Genomic DNA, 17,942 nt, shown 5'->3' on the forward strand with positions numbered 1-17,942 from the left:
TTATAAATGTGGTGTTACTGAGCAGAGGACTAGACAAAAGAAGTGGATTTTGCATTTCACTTTGAAGACGCTAATGCCCATAGTCAACATGATCCCTTTTGTGGGTGGCTTCCAAATTTCATGGGCGAAATGCCACATTTTTGCCCTGTAGTTGACAGTTTCATTGTTCCAGGGGAGCACAGCTGGTGCAGGTCGCGATCTTGAAACAGACATGAAAAAACTCATATGCAGACACAAAGTGTAGCAATTGAACTTGGAAAAAAAATAGGGGGAATGTTGCAGGAAAAGGTTGAGAAGGGAGCAGGAGGTAGAATTGCCTTTGCAAAGCTACTGAAAATACAGATTTGCTGTGATTTACAGTTCAATCTGCAAATAGCATCATTACGCACAGTTTCAGATAACTAATCCAGCATTGTACGTGTAACGGAGATTGGTGTGCCTGTGCTGGGTGAATGTGCGTATGGCTTTCTGAAATTAAAAAAAAATACAGGTTGGAATAATGAATTCCCTTCTGTTGAGGAACTGATAATTAGTAAAATGCTACATATTCAGCAGATACACCTTACACATACAAGGAATTCCATCGTATAGCGCCCCAGGCAATTGTGCTCTATACAGTAAAAATAATCACGGTCAATAGTAAAAATTGTTAGACGTACCCCATGCTAGCAAAATGACTTTGCCCGTGTTTTCATCTGAAGTGACTTTACTGGAACAACTCTTCTCCTGACAGCAATGATAAGGCAGAATCAGCCTCCAGATATCTAAATACTGAGGAAGTGTGCCAAAGTTAAGTGATGGTTTAGAACTTAAGATGAAAGTGATACTTGACTAATACCTAAAAAGAAATCGTCTAAAAGTAATATTGTGTAATAAGAGTTTTTATGTTTTAAATTTATCTTTTTCTGACTTACCAGGAAAGAAATGCCTAACTTGGATTAGTACAGTCACTCACTAGTAATATCTCACTTTTTTGTGTGTTTGTCTTTGTTTAAGAAAGATTTAATCTGAAGCAGTAGGGAAAAAATAATTTCCAAATTCAAACATTCTTGGAGACAGTGATTTATTTACATTTGACTTCAATAACTAATCCCATTAAAATAGCCTGTAGTGGAAAGCAAACCTTGTACACAGACAAGATAGTGGAGATAAAAAAAGGCAAGTTTTAGATCCATACTTGCCAACTTTAGAATAGGAAAATGATGCATTTTCTGTTGGTTAGTTAGATCTTGAATTTCATCTTGTCCTATTAGAGTATTTTTAAATCATGATGTCACTGCTGCTTTACTCTCATGTATATATATCTCCCTTTCCAATCAGGAGATGACAGTATGCACAGCACAAGTAATCTGGTGCCTCAGACAGCTGTTAAAATACAACAGCTATTGATACATCTCCTTTGTTATTCAGTGTTGGATCATAGCCTCATTTTATACTCAAAGTAGTTCTACTGTTTGTAACAAAATACTTCCCACATGACACTGTCTTGTCATCTTCACTGTTTCTAGTGAGATTTTGAGAAATGACTCACGGTGTGGTGTGTCCTACTTAGGATACTTCAGATGTTGCTTTTACCGAAGCGCTTTCCCAGGCCTTTGACTTTCAGGTCTTGAAAGAACAGAACCCAGAAGTGTAAATGCCTGAAGTAATTGGTTATTTTTAAAGATAGGTCTTTCTCTTGTGAAAAATAACTAAAAGAATGCTTTTCCCTCTGCTATTAAAAAGATGTTTTAAATTGCTTTATACAGTTCCACTCCTGCTATTTAATACATCTGTGGAAGTGAGCAGATAATTATACTTTAGGTCTATATATCCTGTGAAACTACGACCATAATCATTAAATAATTATATTTTATTTAGATGCACAATAAAATTCCTTCCATTCCCACTTAATGTGCTCATTACCATATGGTATTTCTTCTCTGATCCTGAATGGATTAAGAATATGAGCATTTTGTGGTACTAGTCTAGATATATTTATAGCAGTAAGGAGTAGAACTGGCAAAATACACGAAGTATACTTTTCTGTTGCTGCTTTCAGAGAAATCAATATGAGAGCTATCTGCTTTCAGTGCTGCCTTTGTCTTTGCAGTTATGTTGTGAAAGGCATAACTGGTCCTCTCCACTTCATTTCACAAACATTTCAAACAGACCTGAATTTATGTGCTCAGCAAAGCTATTGGCAAGCATACTCAGTATGTGAACTGATTTCTTCTAGTTGCTTATTAAGACATTTATTCCTTTCAAATAATGTGGCTGGCAATGTTTTTATGTCTGCCTAAAATTTTATTGGTTGAATTTCTGTAAAATATTGAATTGCTATCAAATGTAAAAGGATAGAAATTCTGAAATATCGAGAGATCAGGCCAAAATGTGAGCAGCAGTACAGAATATTTGCAGCACATTAATTTACATGTTATCAGAAGTCCTCAGGATTTGGGGGAAAAAAAGAGTTGTAATCATCAGTTTCAAGACATCATTAAGAAAAGGTGAATGAGATCTTTTACTGGTGTACCTGCTTGTTCTTTGGAATACGCTGAGGTGCAAATCTTCAGTTTGGGTTGTGCTGATCTGTGGGATAATTCAGACGGACCCTACAAAACCATCTTCATGAAGGTCAATAAGAACGCAGCTACTCAGCAGTGCTCTGGTTGTAGATCGTCCGTGCAAACTGCTTGCAGGACAAGCGAGCAGGAAACATTTACTCAAGCGATGTGCATAAGGAGAAACGATCCTAGTATTGAACACGGCGAGATGGTTTCTGATCTGGTTACTGCCATTTGGAAAGATCTTGAAGTTCGGTAGGTGCTTCAGCTCAGCACTTGCTCAGAATCAGACATTAGGTGGTGTCAAGGGTGCCTCAACTCCTGCTGCTCTGTCAGTTTATTGCCTGAAGCCAGTGCTCCCAGCGCTGCCTCCAGACCCGGCTGTGCGCAGTGGCTCTGCTTGTCAGGGAACTTGTGCGCAGTGGTAGTTACATCCCTTTCTGAACTGCACCTTAACTGTTCCATCTCTCCATTTTCAGCTGGCGCATTAGAGGTATCCAGAAACCTCTCAATTAAGTGATAAAGAACAACACAAATTAAAATGGAACAAGCTGATCACCCAGTATCTCGTCAAGTCTTCCAACCAGTGTCACTCCCCTGTTTACTACCTGCTTCCTGTGGAAGCACTACAGATTATTCTGGTTTGGAGGGGCAAACAGCTATTGAATATTTGTGTTTGAAGAAGAAAAGATTCTTTTATGTCTATTCTGTGACGGATTACAGCAATGCTTATTGCTACAAGCCTGGATACATTAATACTGAAGCTAATCCGTGCATCTTTTCATGTTTTGTAGCTTAACTCTGACACTTAGGACAGTATATTAATAAACTCTGTAAAAAAGCATATTGGAAATCTTTTACCTTCTCAGTTTAATTTGTGATGTATTAACCTGTTTGTCTCTAACACTAATCTTAGTGCCAAAGGAGCTGGCAAAAGACCTGCTTGTCCTTTGCAGGCACGCCAGAGAAACCACAAAGTTGTTGACTTACGTGAATACACTTACATATATGGATGTATATATAGGTGTGTGTGTTTATATATACCAACATATTTTCTTTCTTGAGGATACAAAAGCTAATTCCACTTTACCATGTTCATGTGAATATACAATTTCATAGTTGCATTTGCAGATTTTTGACCAAATCAACACCAAAAATGTACCAAGCATTTACAAACCAAGGTAAAAGATGCCAACGTGACAAGAAGGGCTGGGAATTCATTCTCAGGCAGCTGGCCACTGGAAGGAATAAGAAATGCAAACTAAGAAAAGCAAGAAATGGTACAGCCAAATGTCACTGCATCTTACTGCTGAGCTTGCAAGGGCTTTTCAGGCAATGAAATGGAAGGACAGCTTGCCACACCTGCGGGGTGCTGCCAACCGGTCAGCTGGCTCCATAGAAAAGGCAAATGGAGACTTAGGGTAAACATTAAAAAGCAACTCAAGTCACTTTGTAAAGGGCTTGGGTCCTTCAGAAAATATTAACCTGGATCAATCAGCATTTTTAGGCTCTTGGGTTTTTAGGGATTAGAGACATATTTTTGCTGGAGAACTGACGGAAAGAAAAAACAGCATGTGCATCACCCCTGTCATATCGTTGCTTCCCTGTTTCAGCAGCTATGACTTACCAAAGAGTTCATCCCACCCTTACCTCTGGCAGCCTTTTTGTGCTGCCCTTCCCAGCCCATGGGGGCACCTGCAGCGCTGCTCAGGCAGCCACCCCACAGCAGGCATTTTGGGATTTGTGAGACACACTGAAAATTAGCTGCGTAAGTGCGAATGGCATGAGCCATCCCTCTTTCTACTGCTGGAGATATTCCCTTGCCAAGCTGATAAAATAGCATACTTTATTAAAAATGCCATCTGATACCAGGAAAAAGTCTTATTGTCTAATTTTCCCAGGGTAGCCACAATGAGAACAAATTACAAAGCACTTACCCTAGCCCTGTCTCCTCTTTCCTGGCTGGCATAGTATTTCTGGCGTATTTCTGGGAAGTATATCCATCAGGGAAACAAATGGTGTCTTCCTATTCCTTTCTGTAAGGGAGATGTCAAATATTGTAATTCAGCATAAATTCCCACAGATTACTAGTCTTGCTTTTTAGTGCCTGTCATCTGAAACTGTGGTACCTAACCCAGGCTTTTTTATTTATTTATTTATTAATTGAACAAGAGACTTTCCCCCTACAGAGGAAGGATGGCAGAAGTGCACGTAAGGCACGGTGCAGGTGAGGAAACGTGAGCACGGCACATGAACAGAACTGAGCAGCTCCCTCCCGAACGATCTGTTTGCTCAGCCGAGTAGCTGATCCTGGTGGTGCTAGTGCAACGTATTGTAACAAAACACGTGGGAAGGCTATAAATGCTAAGAATGCCCTGAGCCTCTGAGTTTTGTCCAGGCTCTTTGGTGCCGTGTGTCCCGGCAACAATGCTGCCAAAGCTGACTTTTAAAGAATCACTCTTTGACAGCATTGTCCCCCAGCAACTGCTTAGCTGTCAGCTCAGGGAAATTCCTCCTTCTCCAGAGTATGCGAAATGCCAGCTGAGAACAGGCCCGGTTCATTAGCCCATACCACACAAAACAAATATTGTGTTTCTCCGGAACCAGCTATATATAGAATTAATCTGACCGCGGTAAGGCTGTGAGATAGCTCGGGTTCAGCTCAGGCGAGGGAAAACGCTGCTCCCCGCACGCTGGCAGATGCACTGCTGCTTTACACCATCCGGAGAGATTGGTCCCTCTTCCAAGTGCAGCCTGTTACACAGAGAGCTAAGTCTGTTCAGCATTTGTAAAACATAAAAGGCTCTGGAGTTTGTCCATGTGCTGGGGCAAAGTTAAGAGAGGTGATATGTTGCCTAAGGTGCCCGGCCACTTACTTAGTACAAATACTGTTCAATGGACTCATGATGTTGTTTTGCATTACAGTACCAGAGCCGAAGTTGAAAATTAGTCATCTAGGCTTTTTAAGCCCTTTGAATGACTTCTCATGTATCTAAAGGGTGATTAAAATAATATTTTCTTTTTTATGGCTCTAAGACCCAATCCTGTACCTTTGCTAAGAGAATGAAAGACCCTTGGGTCATAACGGGAGCTTTTCCTGCAAAGTGTCTGACTCTGTTCGTAATGGTGTTTGGCTAGGAAGTAGTTGCACGGCTCTTGTACTGAGGTGAGGAACCCCTTAAACTTGTACTCCTTTTAAAAAGTGAAACTCGGCATCTCTCCTTCTCTCTGGTACAGCTTCAACCACCGCAGCGGGAAGTGCTGGTGACTGAGGGGCTCGGTGGCCTTCTAGTCCGGGGTCTTCAATGTCTTGAGTTTCAGGTGGCTCTTAGTTATGGTGTGCGAGGTGGTCATTAAGGCTGTAGACCCAGAGGTGTCTTTGCAGCCTTCGGACACGTCCGAGCAATCAGCCCAAATCCAAATTCTCTGTTGTCATTGTCCCACAAACTGTTCAACAGCAGTGAAAAAAAGTATCAGTCATTTCCAGTGTAAAAATGATAAGAGAAGCCCAGGAATGGAAAAGACCTCCTCTCATCCATCCTTCTTCCCCAGCTCGAGCTGCTCCTGACAGATACATTTTTAACTTCTTAAGAACAGCTGGTATGGCAGCTGCACATTGTTCCCAGGCAATCTTTTCCTCTGCTCCTTATTGTTAGAAAGTTTTCCGTACTTTTCCTTGCAGTAATCTAAGTCCCATGCTTGTCTCCAACCTTGTGGGTAAGGAGAACAAATTATTCCCTTTGGCTTTGCAGCAGCTTTTCACAGAGCTGCAGGCTGTTCTCAAGTCACGGCTGTAAAAAAATCTTATCAATATGCTGCTGGAGATTTTGTCAAATGGATGAAATTTTGCTCTGTTTATTGATGACTTTTCTGTCATAACTTTTAAGCCGTATCTTCTTTTTCGATATCTAATGCTTTCTCCTGCAAGTGAACGCGCTGTTCACATGTGCTTCCTCAAGTACATTTTGCAAGGCAATTTTCTTTTCACTGTCACTGCCAGCAGATGACTCTGTGTAGTGTCAGTCAAAAAAAAAAAAAAAAGGATTCGCATTCTTTTCTATATTTTCTGTATAAAGTGTTTTCTCCTTTCTACATACAGCTTTCTATGATAGTGCTTGAGTGGTCTGCATTATGTCTTCTGTTACCAGCACGGTTTTCTCCTTTTGCCTGAATTCCATAAGGTGACACAGCTTTTTTCTTGCTGGGAGGCAGCTTTGTTCTTTAACAGCAGTTGCTCCAGCAGGACAAAATTACCAGGAAAATACTGGCTATACAGCAAGGCAGACGAGAAATACTATGTAGATGTCTGTAGCTGACCCATTTTGTATTATTGCCTATGATGAATTTTAACATAACTCCTGCAGGACTGTGTGAACACATTCCCTTATGTAACGCTAATTTGTGAGCAAACTGATATTTTGTTAATCTTATTACAAATATGCACAGTTTTGCTCTGACTGCATCTGTTCCTAGATTGCTGATGATGCCTTTCTGTTCAACATAAATAATAGAACAATCACAATCAGCAAACAGTTCGTCATTTGTATGTACACTGCACCTTTTATAAATCGGTGGAGCTAGCCGGGGCTTTGTCTTTCTACCGTGGTAATTATTTCTGTAACCTTGTCTAAATAGGTAACGTTTTATGTTTCCAAAACACGTTGCATTCTCTGCATGCCGCTGCCCGTGAAGAGATTCTCCTTTCTCCAGCCCCGTCCCCCACCAGAGGAAGGCACGCCGGCGATGCTGGCTGTGGTGCTGGGCCAGCTCCCGCGGGCCACCTCAGGTCAGCCCGGTCAGTGGCAATGCCTCCGGGGCAAACCGCGCTGTCCTCTCGTGTAATATGCAGCCAAGATGAGTGCATGGCATCTCTCAGTGAGATTTAAACATTGTCAGAGCATTTAAATTCATAAGGTATTTATGAAAGTCAAAAAATCTGTATTGACTGGAACTTTCCGATTGAATGGCTGCAGGAACAAGTCTTTTCAATACTTTTTCAGATAGGAACTCTGGCAATTTTTTAAATTGCGGAAAGATAGTAGCATTTTTTCTTCCGGCTAAAAGTCGTGCTAACAAATAAATAAATAAATAAATAAAATGAAGACTGACAATGGCCAAATCCCAAATCTGTAAGGTTTAAAAATTAGCCTTAATGATTCTGGAATGACCACACATTATATATACTCTATGAGCTATTGACTACTGTATACCAGAAATGGTATAGTACCATTTGTAGTTGTTTCTCAATAATTTAAATTGTCGTAAATGATAGCAGCTCAATTGCCTGACCATTTGTTTAAGGAGAATAATATTTGCACATGATTCAATGAATCACAGTTATACAAATAACTGCGCCTATGCACGTTAAGTAAAGGCAGCCGATACAGGGTATTTGGAGAACGTGTGAAAAATGCAGATGAAAATCTAGTCAGCTGCCATTTTAGAAACACTCTTGATATTTCCTTCATGTTACTACTCATAAATCATATCCCAAAAAGATGAAATGTGCTTGTGTCCACGATAGCACAACCAAGGCAGCTGCCCGGGTTTTCTCTGAGCGCCGAAAGGGAGCAGGGAGCCGTGTGCTGGGGGGCTTCAGTGATCAGAGGGACACCCGAAACAGCCTCGCCGGGAAAAGAACAGCTGGAAGGCAAATTCAGGTTCCTCCTCTCTTCCCATCTGCTCTGGTGAGGAGAGACTTCGAGGTACCCGGGAGGGCGTCTCCCTTAGTGCGAGGCCTGGCGCCGAGCCGAATTCGCTCCCTGCCTGCGAGCCAGAGGTGCGCGACTGGAGGGGCCGGGGAGGGCTGGGCCTCCCCCAGGGTGACCTCACGTCAGGATGAAGCCTGGGGAAAATCCAACGGGGGGAAGTAAGGGCTTCTTTTTAGGGGAAATGATGGAAAGTCCTCATTGATTCAGTCTCCAAGGCAGAAATGGAGCAGAACACTGGTTTCCCTACCACCCTGCAGAGGTGGAAGCTTTGATACCTTAAGGGAAGGGAAGAAGGTGGACAAGCTGTCCCAGTGAATGGTCTGGTAGAAAGGCATGAAGAGTGATTTGGTTTTATTTCCTCTGGAACTGCCTTCCTTCATGGGAGGTTCTCCATTTGGCTTTATGGATCAATCTCCCAGCCACCCGCCCAGTCCCCGGGAAACAACAGGCAGGAGCGGGCAGACAGCACGGCACTTGGGCATGACAGAGCAGCAGGCGGCCTTTCTGGGCCGAGCCTGGCGGAACGCAGAGGTGCAGGGAGGTGCAGGAGTTTGGGCATGGTCGGTGTAACTCCGCGGTTGTAAGAGCACTGCACGCCTGGAGCGTGCGTTACAGGAATGACCTTGTACCCAAGTAGCTCCTCGAACTGCTTGGAACAGTCAGCGGGCGCCTTGTGTCTGCCTTGAACAAACTGAGGGGAAATCAGCCTTTTGGCCCTTGGGCTGCTGCTGGCACGGCACCGCACCGACGCCGGGACGGCCGCGGTGAGGGGCAGAGCTCGAGGTCCGTCTCCCACGCGCCGGGCGTCGCCCAGCCGGCCTTGGGGGTTACAGGCCGGGCACGGACCCCCCAGCGGGCGGGAGGGCGCGGGGCCGTGCGGTGGGGCTGGACCCCGGCCCCCGGCCCCGGCCCTTGCGGGGCCGCCTCACGGCGGGGCGCGGCCTCGCCCCCAGCCCCACCCGGGACGGGAGGGTCCCAGGTAAGCGGCGCCCGGCGGGGGGCGGCCAATGGCGGGGCGCGGCCGCCGCCGCCAGCCAATGGCAGCGCGCTCGGCGGCGGCCCCGTGGCGCCGTGCCCGGTGGGCAGCCAATGGGGCGCGGCCGGGCCGCGGGCGGCGCTTTATCAGCGGCGGGGCCGGCGGCGGCGCGGAGCCGGTCGCGGCGGTCCCGGTGCCGGCGGCGGTCCCGGCGCTCGTCCCCGCGCAGCATGGCCGGGCTGGGCGGCGGCCCCGGCGCCTTCGGGCGCTGCACGCACGCCGTGGTGCGGGCGCTGCCCGAGTCGCTGTGCCGCCAGGCGCTGCGCAGCGCCGCCGGCCCCGAGGTGGACTTCGCCCGCGCCGAGCGGGAGCACCAGCTGTACGTGGGCGTGCTGCGGGGCAAGCTGGGGCTGCGGGTGCTCGAGCTGCCGGCGGACGAGAGCCTGCCCGACTGCGTCTTCGTGGAGGACGCGGCCGTGGTGTGCGAGGAGACGGCGCTGCTCACCCGCCCGGGCGCGCCCAGCCGCAGGAAGGAGGTAGGGGCCGGCACCGCCTGCGCGACCCCCGGCCCCCCGGCTCCGGCCCGCAGGTGCCCGGCCGGGCTCGGCCCTTCCCTTCTGCCGCCGCCCGGGGGTCGCTGCCGCAGCGCGGCTCGGCCCCGGCCCCGGCCGCCGAGCGCGGCGCTTCGCGGAGCTGCCGCCGGTGGTCTCGGCCCCGGCCGGGCGCGGCGGGGCGGGCGCGGGAGGTGCGGGGCGGGGGCTGCAGCCGGGCTCCGGGTGCTCGTGGGGCGCCCGCCGGGCGCGGTCCGGGCGGGTGGCCGAGTGCCGCCCGGCTGCCGCATCCTCGGGGGGCGAGGAACCTTTCGCACCCAGCCCGGAGCTGCAGGGCCGCCCAGCTGGCCGCTCGCCTTCCCGCAGGCGTGTCCCGATGCAGCCCTCTCCTGTCTCGCAGTGCCCGTCCTCCCCAGGGGCAGGACTCGCCCTGTGATCCACGGGCACCTGCAGCCTGCTGCTGCCCATTGGCAGTGAGCGCCCCTGGCCTGGCTGGCAAGTACAGTGGGGAGTGGTCTCCGTGGCCTTGGCATCCTTAGTATGGGTATGGTGCCCTCGTTCTAGTAGTAAGGCTCACTTGAGCGTTGTCCGACAGTGAGTCGCAGATGTCTCACAGCTCTCGCACACACGTACCTCCATGTGCATACACACATGTGTGTGCGCTGCTTCAAGCGCATCCCAGGCCTCTTTGAGGCAGTGGCACCAGAGCGAAGCTTCCAGCAGTGGCTGTTGCTCAGCTGGAGCCCAGCTGAGCTTTCTGTGGCCATTTCCCATGAGTCACTGGTGTGTGTCGCCATGTGTGCTCCAGTGGCCTGCAGGAGAAACGCCTCTGTCACTGACTGTGGGCTTTGCAAGTAGACAGGAGTCTGCGCATGGAGGTGGGGGTCAGCTCTGGGTGGATGTGCTTAGAAGGAGCCTGGGAAGCAAGGGGTGGTGGCTTATGTTACCCGCCTGGTGACAATTGGTGGCACTGGCAGGAGGTGGGAGACACCAGTTGCCACCAGCTGAAAGTAAGAGGTGGTATTTTGTTGCCTACTTTGAGGTCTCAGATTATGCCAATGCACAGTGAACATGAAGAGATGAGATATGGCAGCAGAACTGAATGCGATAGTGGCTGTAACTGTTTGCTCTATTTGAGGTGCCATAAAGAAACTAAAAAGCATGAAACAGGGAAGCAAAGGATGTGGGATACTTGCTTCTTTGCTTAAAAAACCCCAAGTTATGTCTTCCTCTTCATTCTTTCCTCTTTGTTCTCCTCCCTTCAGTGTTGCTAGCTATTCTGGTTCCACGAAGGTAGTGGACAAAGATACATAACCCAAGGCTGCAGGGGTAATGAGGGGGAGTTAGTGATGCTTGAGGCTGCTTGGCCCTTGAGTGAAATAATGTTGAGTGCAAGTACCTGATGGCATTAGCCCTCTCCTGAGGGTTAACAGCAGCAAATGAAGTTCCATGAGTTGTATCCTGCTTATTATAAGAATCAGTCAGGTAAAACAGTCTGTTTTCTACCCCATTAACAAAAAACAAGACATGACATTTACTTATGTAATTCTAAATATGTTAAATTGTTTTAAATCATAATTAGAAGTTGCTCCCCAGCATCCACAAAATAATTAAAAAGGATTGTGCTGGAGAGGATGCATATGGTAACAATTTATCATTGAATTATGTAGTGTATTGTCAGAGGGTAATACAAAGCTTGTTCTGTTTATATTCCTTTTTGCTGGGCTAGGTCTCTTATTGATCAGCACCAACTACTTTGCATGAAGTAGTAACTCAGACATGATTTGAAATAAAGCCTGAACATGGTAAACTCTTAGCAGAAGCAGTAGAGCAGATTTACTTCTTTCCTTGGATGACTTGTCCAGGCAGAGTCACAAATCAACGTGAGAGGAAGCTTTGAAGCACAATTTGAAACTTATTAGTTTCCTTGAATGAAGGGGCAATCACTCCCATGAGCTTTCTGTGAATTAAAAAACAAGCTATAAATATCCTTCAGCTCCTCAGTACCTACATGGAGGTTATCAAGAGCATGGAGCCAGGCTGTTCACTTGTGTGGCAGGAGGACAGGAGACAACAGGCTTCGGTGGAAGCAGTATGTTTTAATGGGGTGTAAGGAGGCTTCTCACAGTGAGGGCAGCTGAGCAGTGAAATGGGGGCCTGGAGAAACTGTGCAGTCATCTGCGGAGGCTTTCAAGACCTGACTGGATTAAAGCCCTGAGCGACCTGGTCTGTTCTCATAGCTGGCCCTGTTTTGAGAGGGAGGACGGACTAGAAACCTCCTGAGGTCCCCTCCGACTTGAATTACTCTGGGGGTGAAGCCTGTTGTAAGGTAGGATACTTGGAGATGGGCATTGTCAGTTAATGGTCGTGAAATGACCTGGTCTGCCTGCCGAGGACATGGACAGTCACTAGATCTGGATGGCTCATGGTCTGATAGATCCACTGCCAGAAGTCAGAAGGACGAGGCCCTGTGAAACTAGCTTTCTCATGCTCTCTCTGGAGGACTTTGCTCCTAGCCCAGCTGGCCTGGCCAGCCTGGTACGAACGTGACCAGGGCTCATACGGTCAGCAGGCTCGCAGAGGAGGGAAGGCGGTGGCTGCGGTCCACGTGCAGTACGGGTTTCTCACAGCGCAGTCTTGCTCTTTATGTAACACAGGCGTAACCCCATGAGTACTTCAGCAGTGCGGCTGGCGCTCGGCTTAACCCAGTTAACGTGAGGGCCGTGCGCTGAGCACGCGCTGCGGCCGTGCCTCCTGTGAGGCCTGGAGCTGCCGCGCCAGGCACGGTCTGCTCGCCTCGGCCCTGACCTGTGGGGCTGCGGGGCGCCGCTTCTGTCAAGTGTTAATGGAGGAGGGCTCGTGTCCAGGCAGCTTGCCGGGAGGCCTGCGGTGGGCCGGGTGCTGGAGCCCCATCAGGACAAGGGGAAGATGAAGGGCCTGGGGGCTGCTGAGGTGGGGCCTGGCTGAACACAGCTGGAGCCGCTCAGCCCTCCCATCTGGCAGGCAGCTCATCGGGAGGCACTATCTCTGTCCTCCCGCACTTCATGTTACTGAAACCGTAATGCAATATTTAAGAACTGTTGCAGCGTGTTCTTTCGCTGACTAGATTCCTTATTAAGAAGGCTTGTTATCAATTACTGCAACGCTGTGTGTAGCAGGCACAGTTCTGCAGCAGTCTTTAATAGCACTGACTGAGCTTCCAGGCTGTACAGATACTAGCGGTTCCCCTTCCAGCACCATTGGATTCTCTACTGGTTGTCTGCCTGGAACAAAACCCAACAAAAACCCCAACCCACAGATTATTTGTTCTTGCTCCAAGTTATTGTAGGGAGGAAAAAGAGTTGAATTAAACTTGGTCATGTTCAGTCAGTACTGGGAATCAGACCAGTATTTTTTTAGTAAAGTAGAAAAATTGGTCATGCATTTAATGATTTGTTTGCAAGAGGCAGGGGCTTATTCCAAGGCATTATGTTTCTGTGTTATCAACTTCTGAACTTATTTTAAAATTCATAGTTTCTGGAGAGTTTTGGATTTAGTAGAAAGGTGAAAGCGTTTAAAGTAAGCCAGAGGTAGATACCTAATGCGGATAAGCTGGTGTTTTGTTTAGCTGTGTGCAGTCACCAGTGCACTTAATGTTCAAGTTGAGTAACTCTAATGGAAATGTTGTGATCACTGATCAGGTTCCAGCACCTTTTGTTCCAGCAGCGTGTTCTCAATTGCTTATTCCTCTAGTATAAACTCTTCACGTCACCTTCTGAACACACCAGGGTTAGATGCGGAGAAGAGCCCTGATCAGCACATTGCTCGTACTGCCTAAGTTGTCTTAATGTGCTTGGGATAGCACAAACAGCGCTTCCACCATTTCTGTGCTTATGCAGGCAGATGGAAATCCAAAAGCTCAGCGAAATATAGCCCCCGCTAACCTGGCCTCTTCTCAGCTGCTGCATTGGGAAGGGAGAATGGCTGGGGAAGCTTCAGGATCTGCTGCAGAAGAGATCACTGAGTGATTCTTCCTTCCGAAGTCAAGAGGAAATGTCAACCCAAGAGCCCTCTTTCTTCCCCCCAAAACCCACTGGGGACCAGTCTGTGGGGCTGCATTCCTGCAGCATGGGGAGGGAAGACAGGCAATGAGGACGGGGTGAATAACAAGGGAATGTGCTTATGTGCTATCTTCTCAACAAGGTTTGGAAGAGCCTCCCAGTTGCCCCTTGAGCATCTCTGGGTTCTTCCTGAATCTGCTCACCGGGTGGCAGGGCCCTGTGCACAGCCGTGGTCCTGCCAAGCTTCCCACAGTGCTGGGCCATGTAACCTGCTGCTCAGCACCAAGCAGCCCCCGGCACAGCCACCCCGTCCTGCTCGGTGTGCTCCCGTGGGGCTGCATGGAGAGGTCATCCTGGTGCTCGTGCATGTGCTGGGCTGTGGACCTGGCTGCAGCCTGGTGCTGCCAGGAATGGTTCGTGGGCTGGGTGGCCGATGCCTCTGAGAAAGCAGAAAGCAAACAGGTGAGGAGTTGCCTGCATAGGCAGGTCTCGTTGTAGTGCAGCTGCTAAATGACAGACATCTCGTCCGTTCCATCTGTAGACCTCAGTAGTTCTGCAGGATAATGTCTGTTGCAAAGTAATAGAAAAGCTTGGCTCTAGAGAAATGTTTCAAGGCTCTGCTAGCTCCTGAACCTAATTAGGCTATGGGGGATTTATTTTATAGCACATGCTAGTATGCAAGAGCCTGTATTTGCTGACTAATCACTTAAACTAGCTTCTTTCTGCACAACTGGTGGAGACCTGTCTCATTTGTCTCATTTCCTTGGAGGATTAGCACTTGCTGATCGTTAGAGAGGCAAGAGATTAAAAAAAACCACCAACTTTAATTCATAGTTCTGTAAATTGTCATAGCAGATCTTGGAGGTCTTGTTCAGTTGCACTGGCTCCTTTGCGTGCACTTACTGTGCTTCGCACATGACGTTACTGATTAATGTTCTGCCTAGAAAGCTTGGGAGGGAGTCTCAGGGGTTACCCCTCTGTCATTGCTTAGTGTTAAAACCAGCTGATGAGTAAACAGGGGCAAAAGCTTTGAGGTTTGACAAAACAATTAGAAATGGTGTTAGGCACCTTTCTGCCCTCAGGCTGTGTTGTTTTTTTCTTGAATGCCTTTCCCATTTTATGCTGAACCATACACAAGCTCCTTTGGCCTATTCTTTTCAGTGTTCTCATTCTAACTTCAAAATCAGAAGTGCAAAAGATCCTGTCGATGGTTGTCACTGCTATCTGCAGCTGTGCTGAAAACAAGTCAAGAAGTCCCAGTCAGATGTAGGATAAGATGGTTGAGATGGATGGATACCTGGGCTGTGCTCGTCTTTTGTGGAGAGGCTGTTCTCAATGCTCTCCACGCATAATTGATGGAGGCAAGTGCAATGATCTTCCCCAAAGTGTGTGCCATGTGGAGGTGTGTGCTAGTGCCTGTGCTGAGGGAAAGCAGTGTTCTCCAGGAGCAAACAGGTGTTGCCCATCGTGGGGTACAGAAGGCAACCAAGTGGCTCTCATCAGAATCTACATCAGTGCTTCCTACAGTTGGTTTCGTTAGCTGTCATTTCAGTGTTTTGGTCTTAGTGGGTAAAATAACTGGAAAGCACCCAGTGGAGAAGTTTTGTCTTGAACAGTGTGCAGCTTTCTTCCTAAAGAGTACTTGAAGTGAGTTTTAAAAAATCACTGACAGCATCAGACCTGTATCAGGAGCCTATGTAATTGTAGTCTCAGACACAGGGAAGGAATGGTTTAGCCTCTTTAAGCAGCCTACTTCAGAAGCAGGTTGTATTTGTTTCTGTGGCTCTGTTCCTCCTATCTCTTTGCAGCCGGAGTGTTGCCTTGTGGTTCGGGTATGTTCTGCTTTGGTCTCAGAGTTCGTTGCTGATGTAGCTCTGACCCTACATTAATAGGGCTGACACTTCAGGCAAATGGGTCATGCCAAGAACTACATTCTTTGATTTTTCAATTTTGCTGCTGTAATCACAGATCTAATGAAAATATTAGGAAGCAGCTTCTAGTCAGATCAATATAAGTGGACCATATTCATTATAATTGCTTTCTATCTATAGAACTGTAAAACGATCTTTAAGGATGGTCTAGGAACAAGTTGAGTTCAATGCTCTTCTACCAGAGGCAATGTTTAGACTTTAATAAATTGCTACATCAAGTTTCTCAGCAATATGAGTTGCTGACCAAGATTCAAAACAAAAAAGGCAGAAGCCAAATTAAATGTCTGCTTTTAATATCCTGTGAACACCAATTATTATTTTGCAAGCCTGATGTCAGCTTTCGTACCTTTTTAATCACAGCTTCTTTAGCTGTGATAAATAGTCCTTGGTGAGCTTATGGTTCAGTGCAAATGCTAAGTGGTTAAAGGTTCCAAATAACCTTAAGCATTTCCATAAGAAAGTGAAAAGAGCCTTTTCTACTATTCTGACTTATCCATATGGCTCGGAGCTACCCTGCTTCTTTCCCAAGAGATTCCTGCCCGACTGTCAGATTGAAGCTAAATCTTTCTCTTTGGCAGCTGCCTTACTTAAAAGCATCATAAAAATTGGTTTAACTCAGTCACTGCTGGAATCGTGTTTTGGAGTATAAATGCGGGTTCCTGACATCCCCAGTTGCTTGATGGATACATTTTTTTTAACCTCACACTGCCTACAGTCCCACAGCACCCTGTGTACCCTGCCAAGGAGAGGGCTTGTATGTGGGCTGCGGCGCTGCCTTGCTCGCGGTGCGATCTGACAGCACCTTCTGAGCACCGAGTGGGATGCAGAGGAGCTGCTGTGGTGTCTGCTTCTGCCTGCTGGCTTCTGAGACGCTTCGGTGTGGGGAGTGAGGTCCCCAGCTGAACTTCCTGAGCTGTACCAGTAGCACAGGTAGCAGCTGCTCCCCGCGCCGTGCCAGGACACGCACAGGAAGAAGCGCGTGTCTTGGTTTTCCCCCCCTCTGCCTCTTGCATGCTTCCACTTGCGAATTCAGCTCTGGTTTGCTGGTGATGTGTGTGGAGTGCGTGTCCCGCAGGTCAGATAGGTAGGTGCCTGTCTGTCACTTTGACCAAGTTTGTGAAACTTTTGGCTCATCGTAAAATATACTTACGGCTGATTTAGGAGCATACACGTGGCGAAGGCAAGACCCTCCGGTTTGGTCAGGTGGGATTTGGGGAGAGTTAGTAATAGGTCCCCAGTTGTCCTTAATGAACTCAGTGCCTCCAGTTGTCCCTCTTGGCGAGGGCACCAGAGCGTGCAGCATGTCAACAAGCACTACTGGTGTAAACACTGACCTTTTTAGTTAAAGCAAGCACACTCAGGCTTGCATTTCTGCCAATACTGTTCTGCCCTTGCTGGCTTCCCAGGAGTGATTCTGGAGAGGCAGTCTGGTACTCAACCTTGGCTGCAGGCACTGCAGGACTGCACTGAGGATGCTATAGGAGGTGACCATACAGCAAGCTTTAACTTGCATTATTCTGTTCTGTTGAGCATTTGGTGAGATTAGTGGTATAAATTAATCCAAGAAAGTGGTGTCTGTGCTTCTGCGTTGTTCAGTTTTCAGAGGATTTCTTGTCTTTGTCTTAATTCTCCTGGTAAACAGTGCTGGATGAAAAACGCAGGCTAGATTAGTAAATGTCTGACCTGAAACACAAGTGGCCTGTACAGATACAGAGCAGGAGTCTCCATTGCCCAGAAGTTATCCCGGTGCATAGGCAGCTGTGTACAAGCCCTTGTTTTTGGAAGGCCTGCGGAGGTTAGCGCCTGCAGAGAACGTGCTCCTATCAGAAAGTAATTACCATGGTCAGTAACTACTGATCATTTTTTGCTCCAACACCCTATTTTTACACAGGAGCACACCTCTATTCAGTCAAGGCTTATGCTGTAAGAGTTTCACCCTGGTGTCTGATCTGGCCAGTGGTAAGAACTGGTCAGTCATGGCTCTAGAGCGAGGTGAGTGACGTGGTCACAGTATCTTTTTTGCTGCCTTTCTTTTTAGTAGTAGTAGCAATACCTTCTTTTAAGGAAGTGTTTTGTGGCTCAGATGTACCTGAGTCAGGCCTTGCTTCCATCTAAAGCAGCTGATAGCACACAATTGGGCTGAGTCAGGTGATGTATCCTTTCTGTTACTTCGCACTGATAGCAAAA

The 17,942-nt window shown here is 47.5% G+C and overlaps 1 protein-coding gene across 2 annotated transcripts in view; it reads left to right on the plus strand.

Annotated features, from left to right (window-relative positions):
* The window catches only part of DDAH1 (dimethylarginine dimethylaminohydrolase 1), a 91,284-nt gene that overhangs the window by 26,643 nt on the left and 46,699 nt on the right, over nt 1-17,942 (plus strand). The window contains exon 1 of one of the 2 annotated variants that reach the window (XM_083847227.1): nt 9,390-9,769. The exons of the other annotated variant lie outside the window; for it this stretch is intronic. Within the exon in view, the coding sequence (XP_083703353.1) occupies nt 9,464-9,769 (306 nt within the window). The 5' untranslated portion in view covers nt 9,390-9,463. Of the gene's footprint in view, nt 1-9,389; nt 9,770-17,942 lie in introns of those variants that run through there. 2 annotated transcript variants of the gene reach the window in all.

Source organism: Anser anser (genome assembly GCF_964211835.1).
Source record: "Anser anser genome assembly, chromosome: 8".
Taxonomy (NCBI): Eukaryota; Metazoa; Chordata; class Aves; order Anseriformes; family Anatidae; genus Anser; species Anser anser.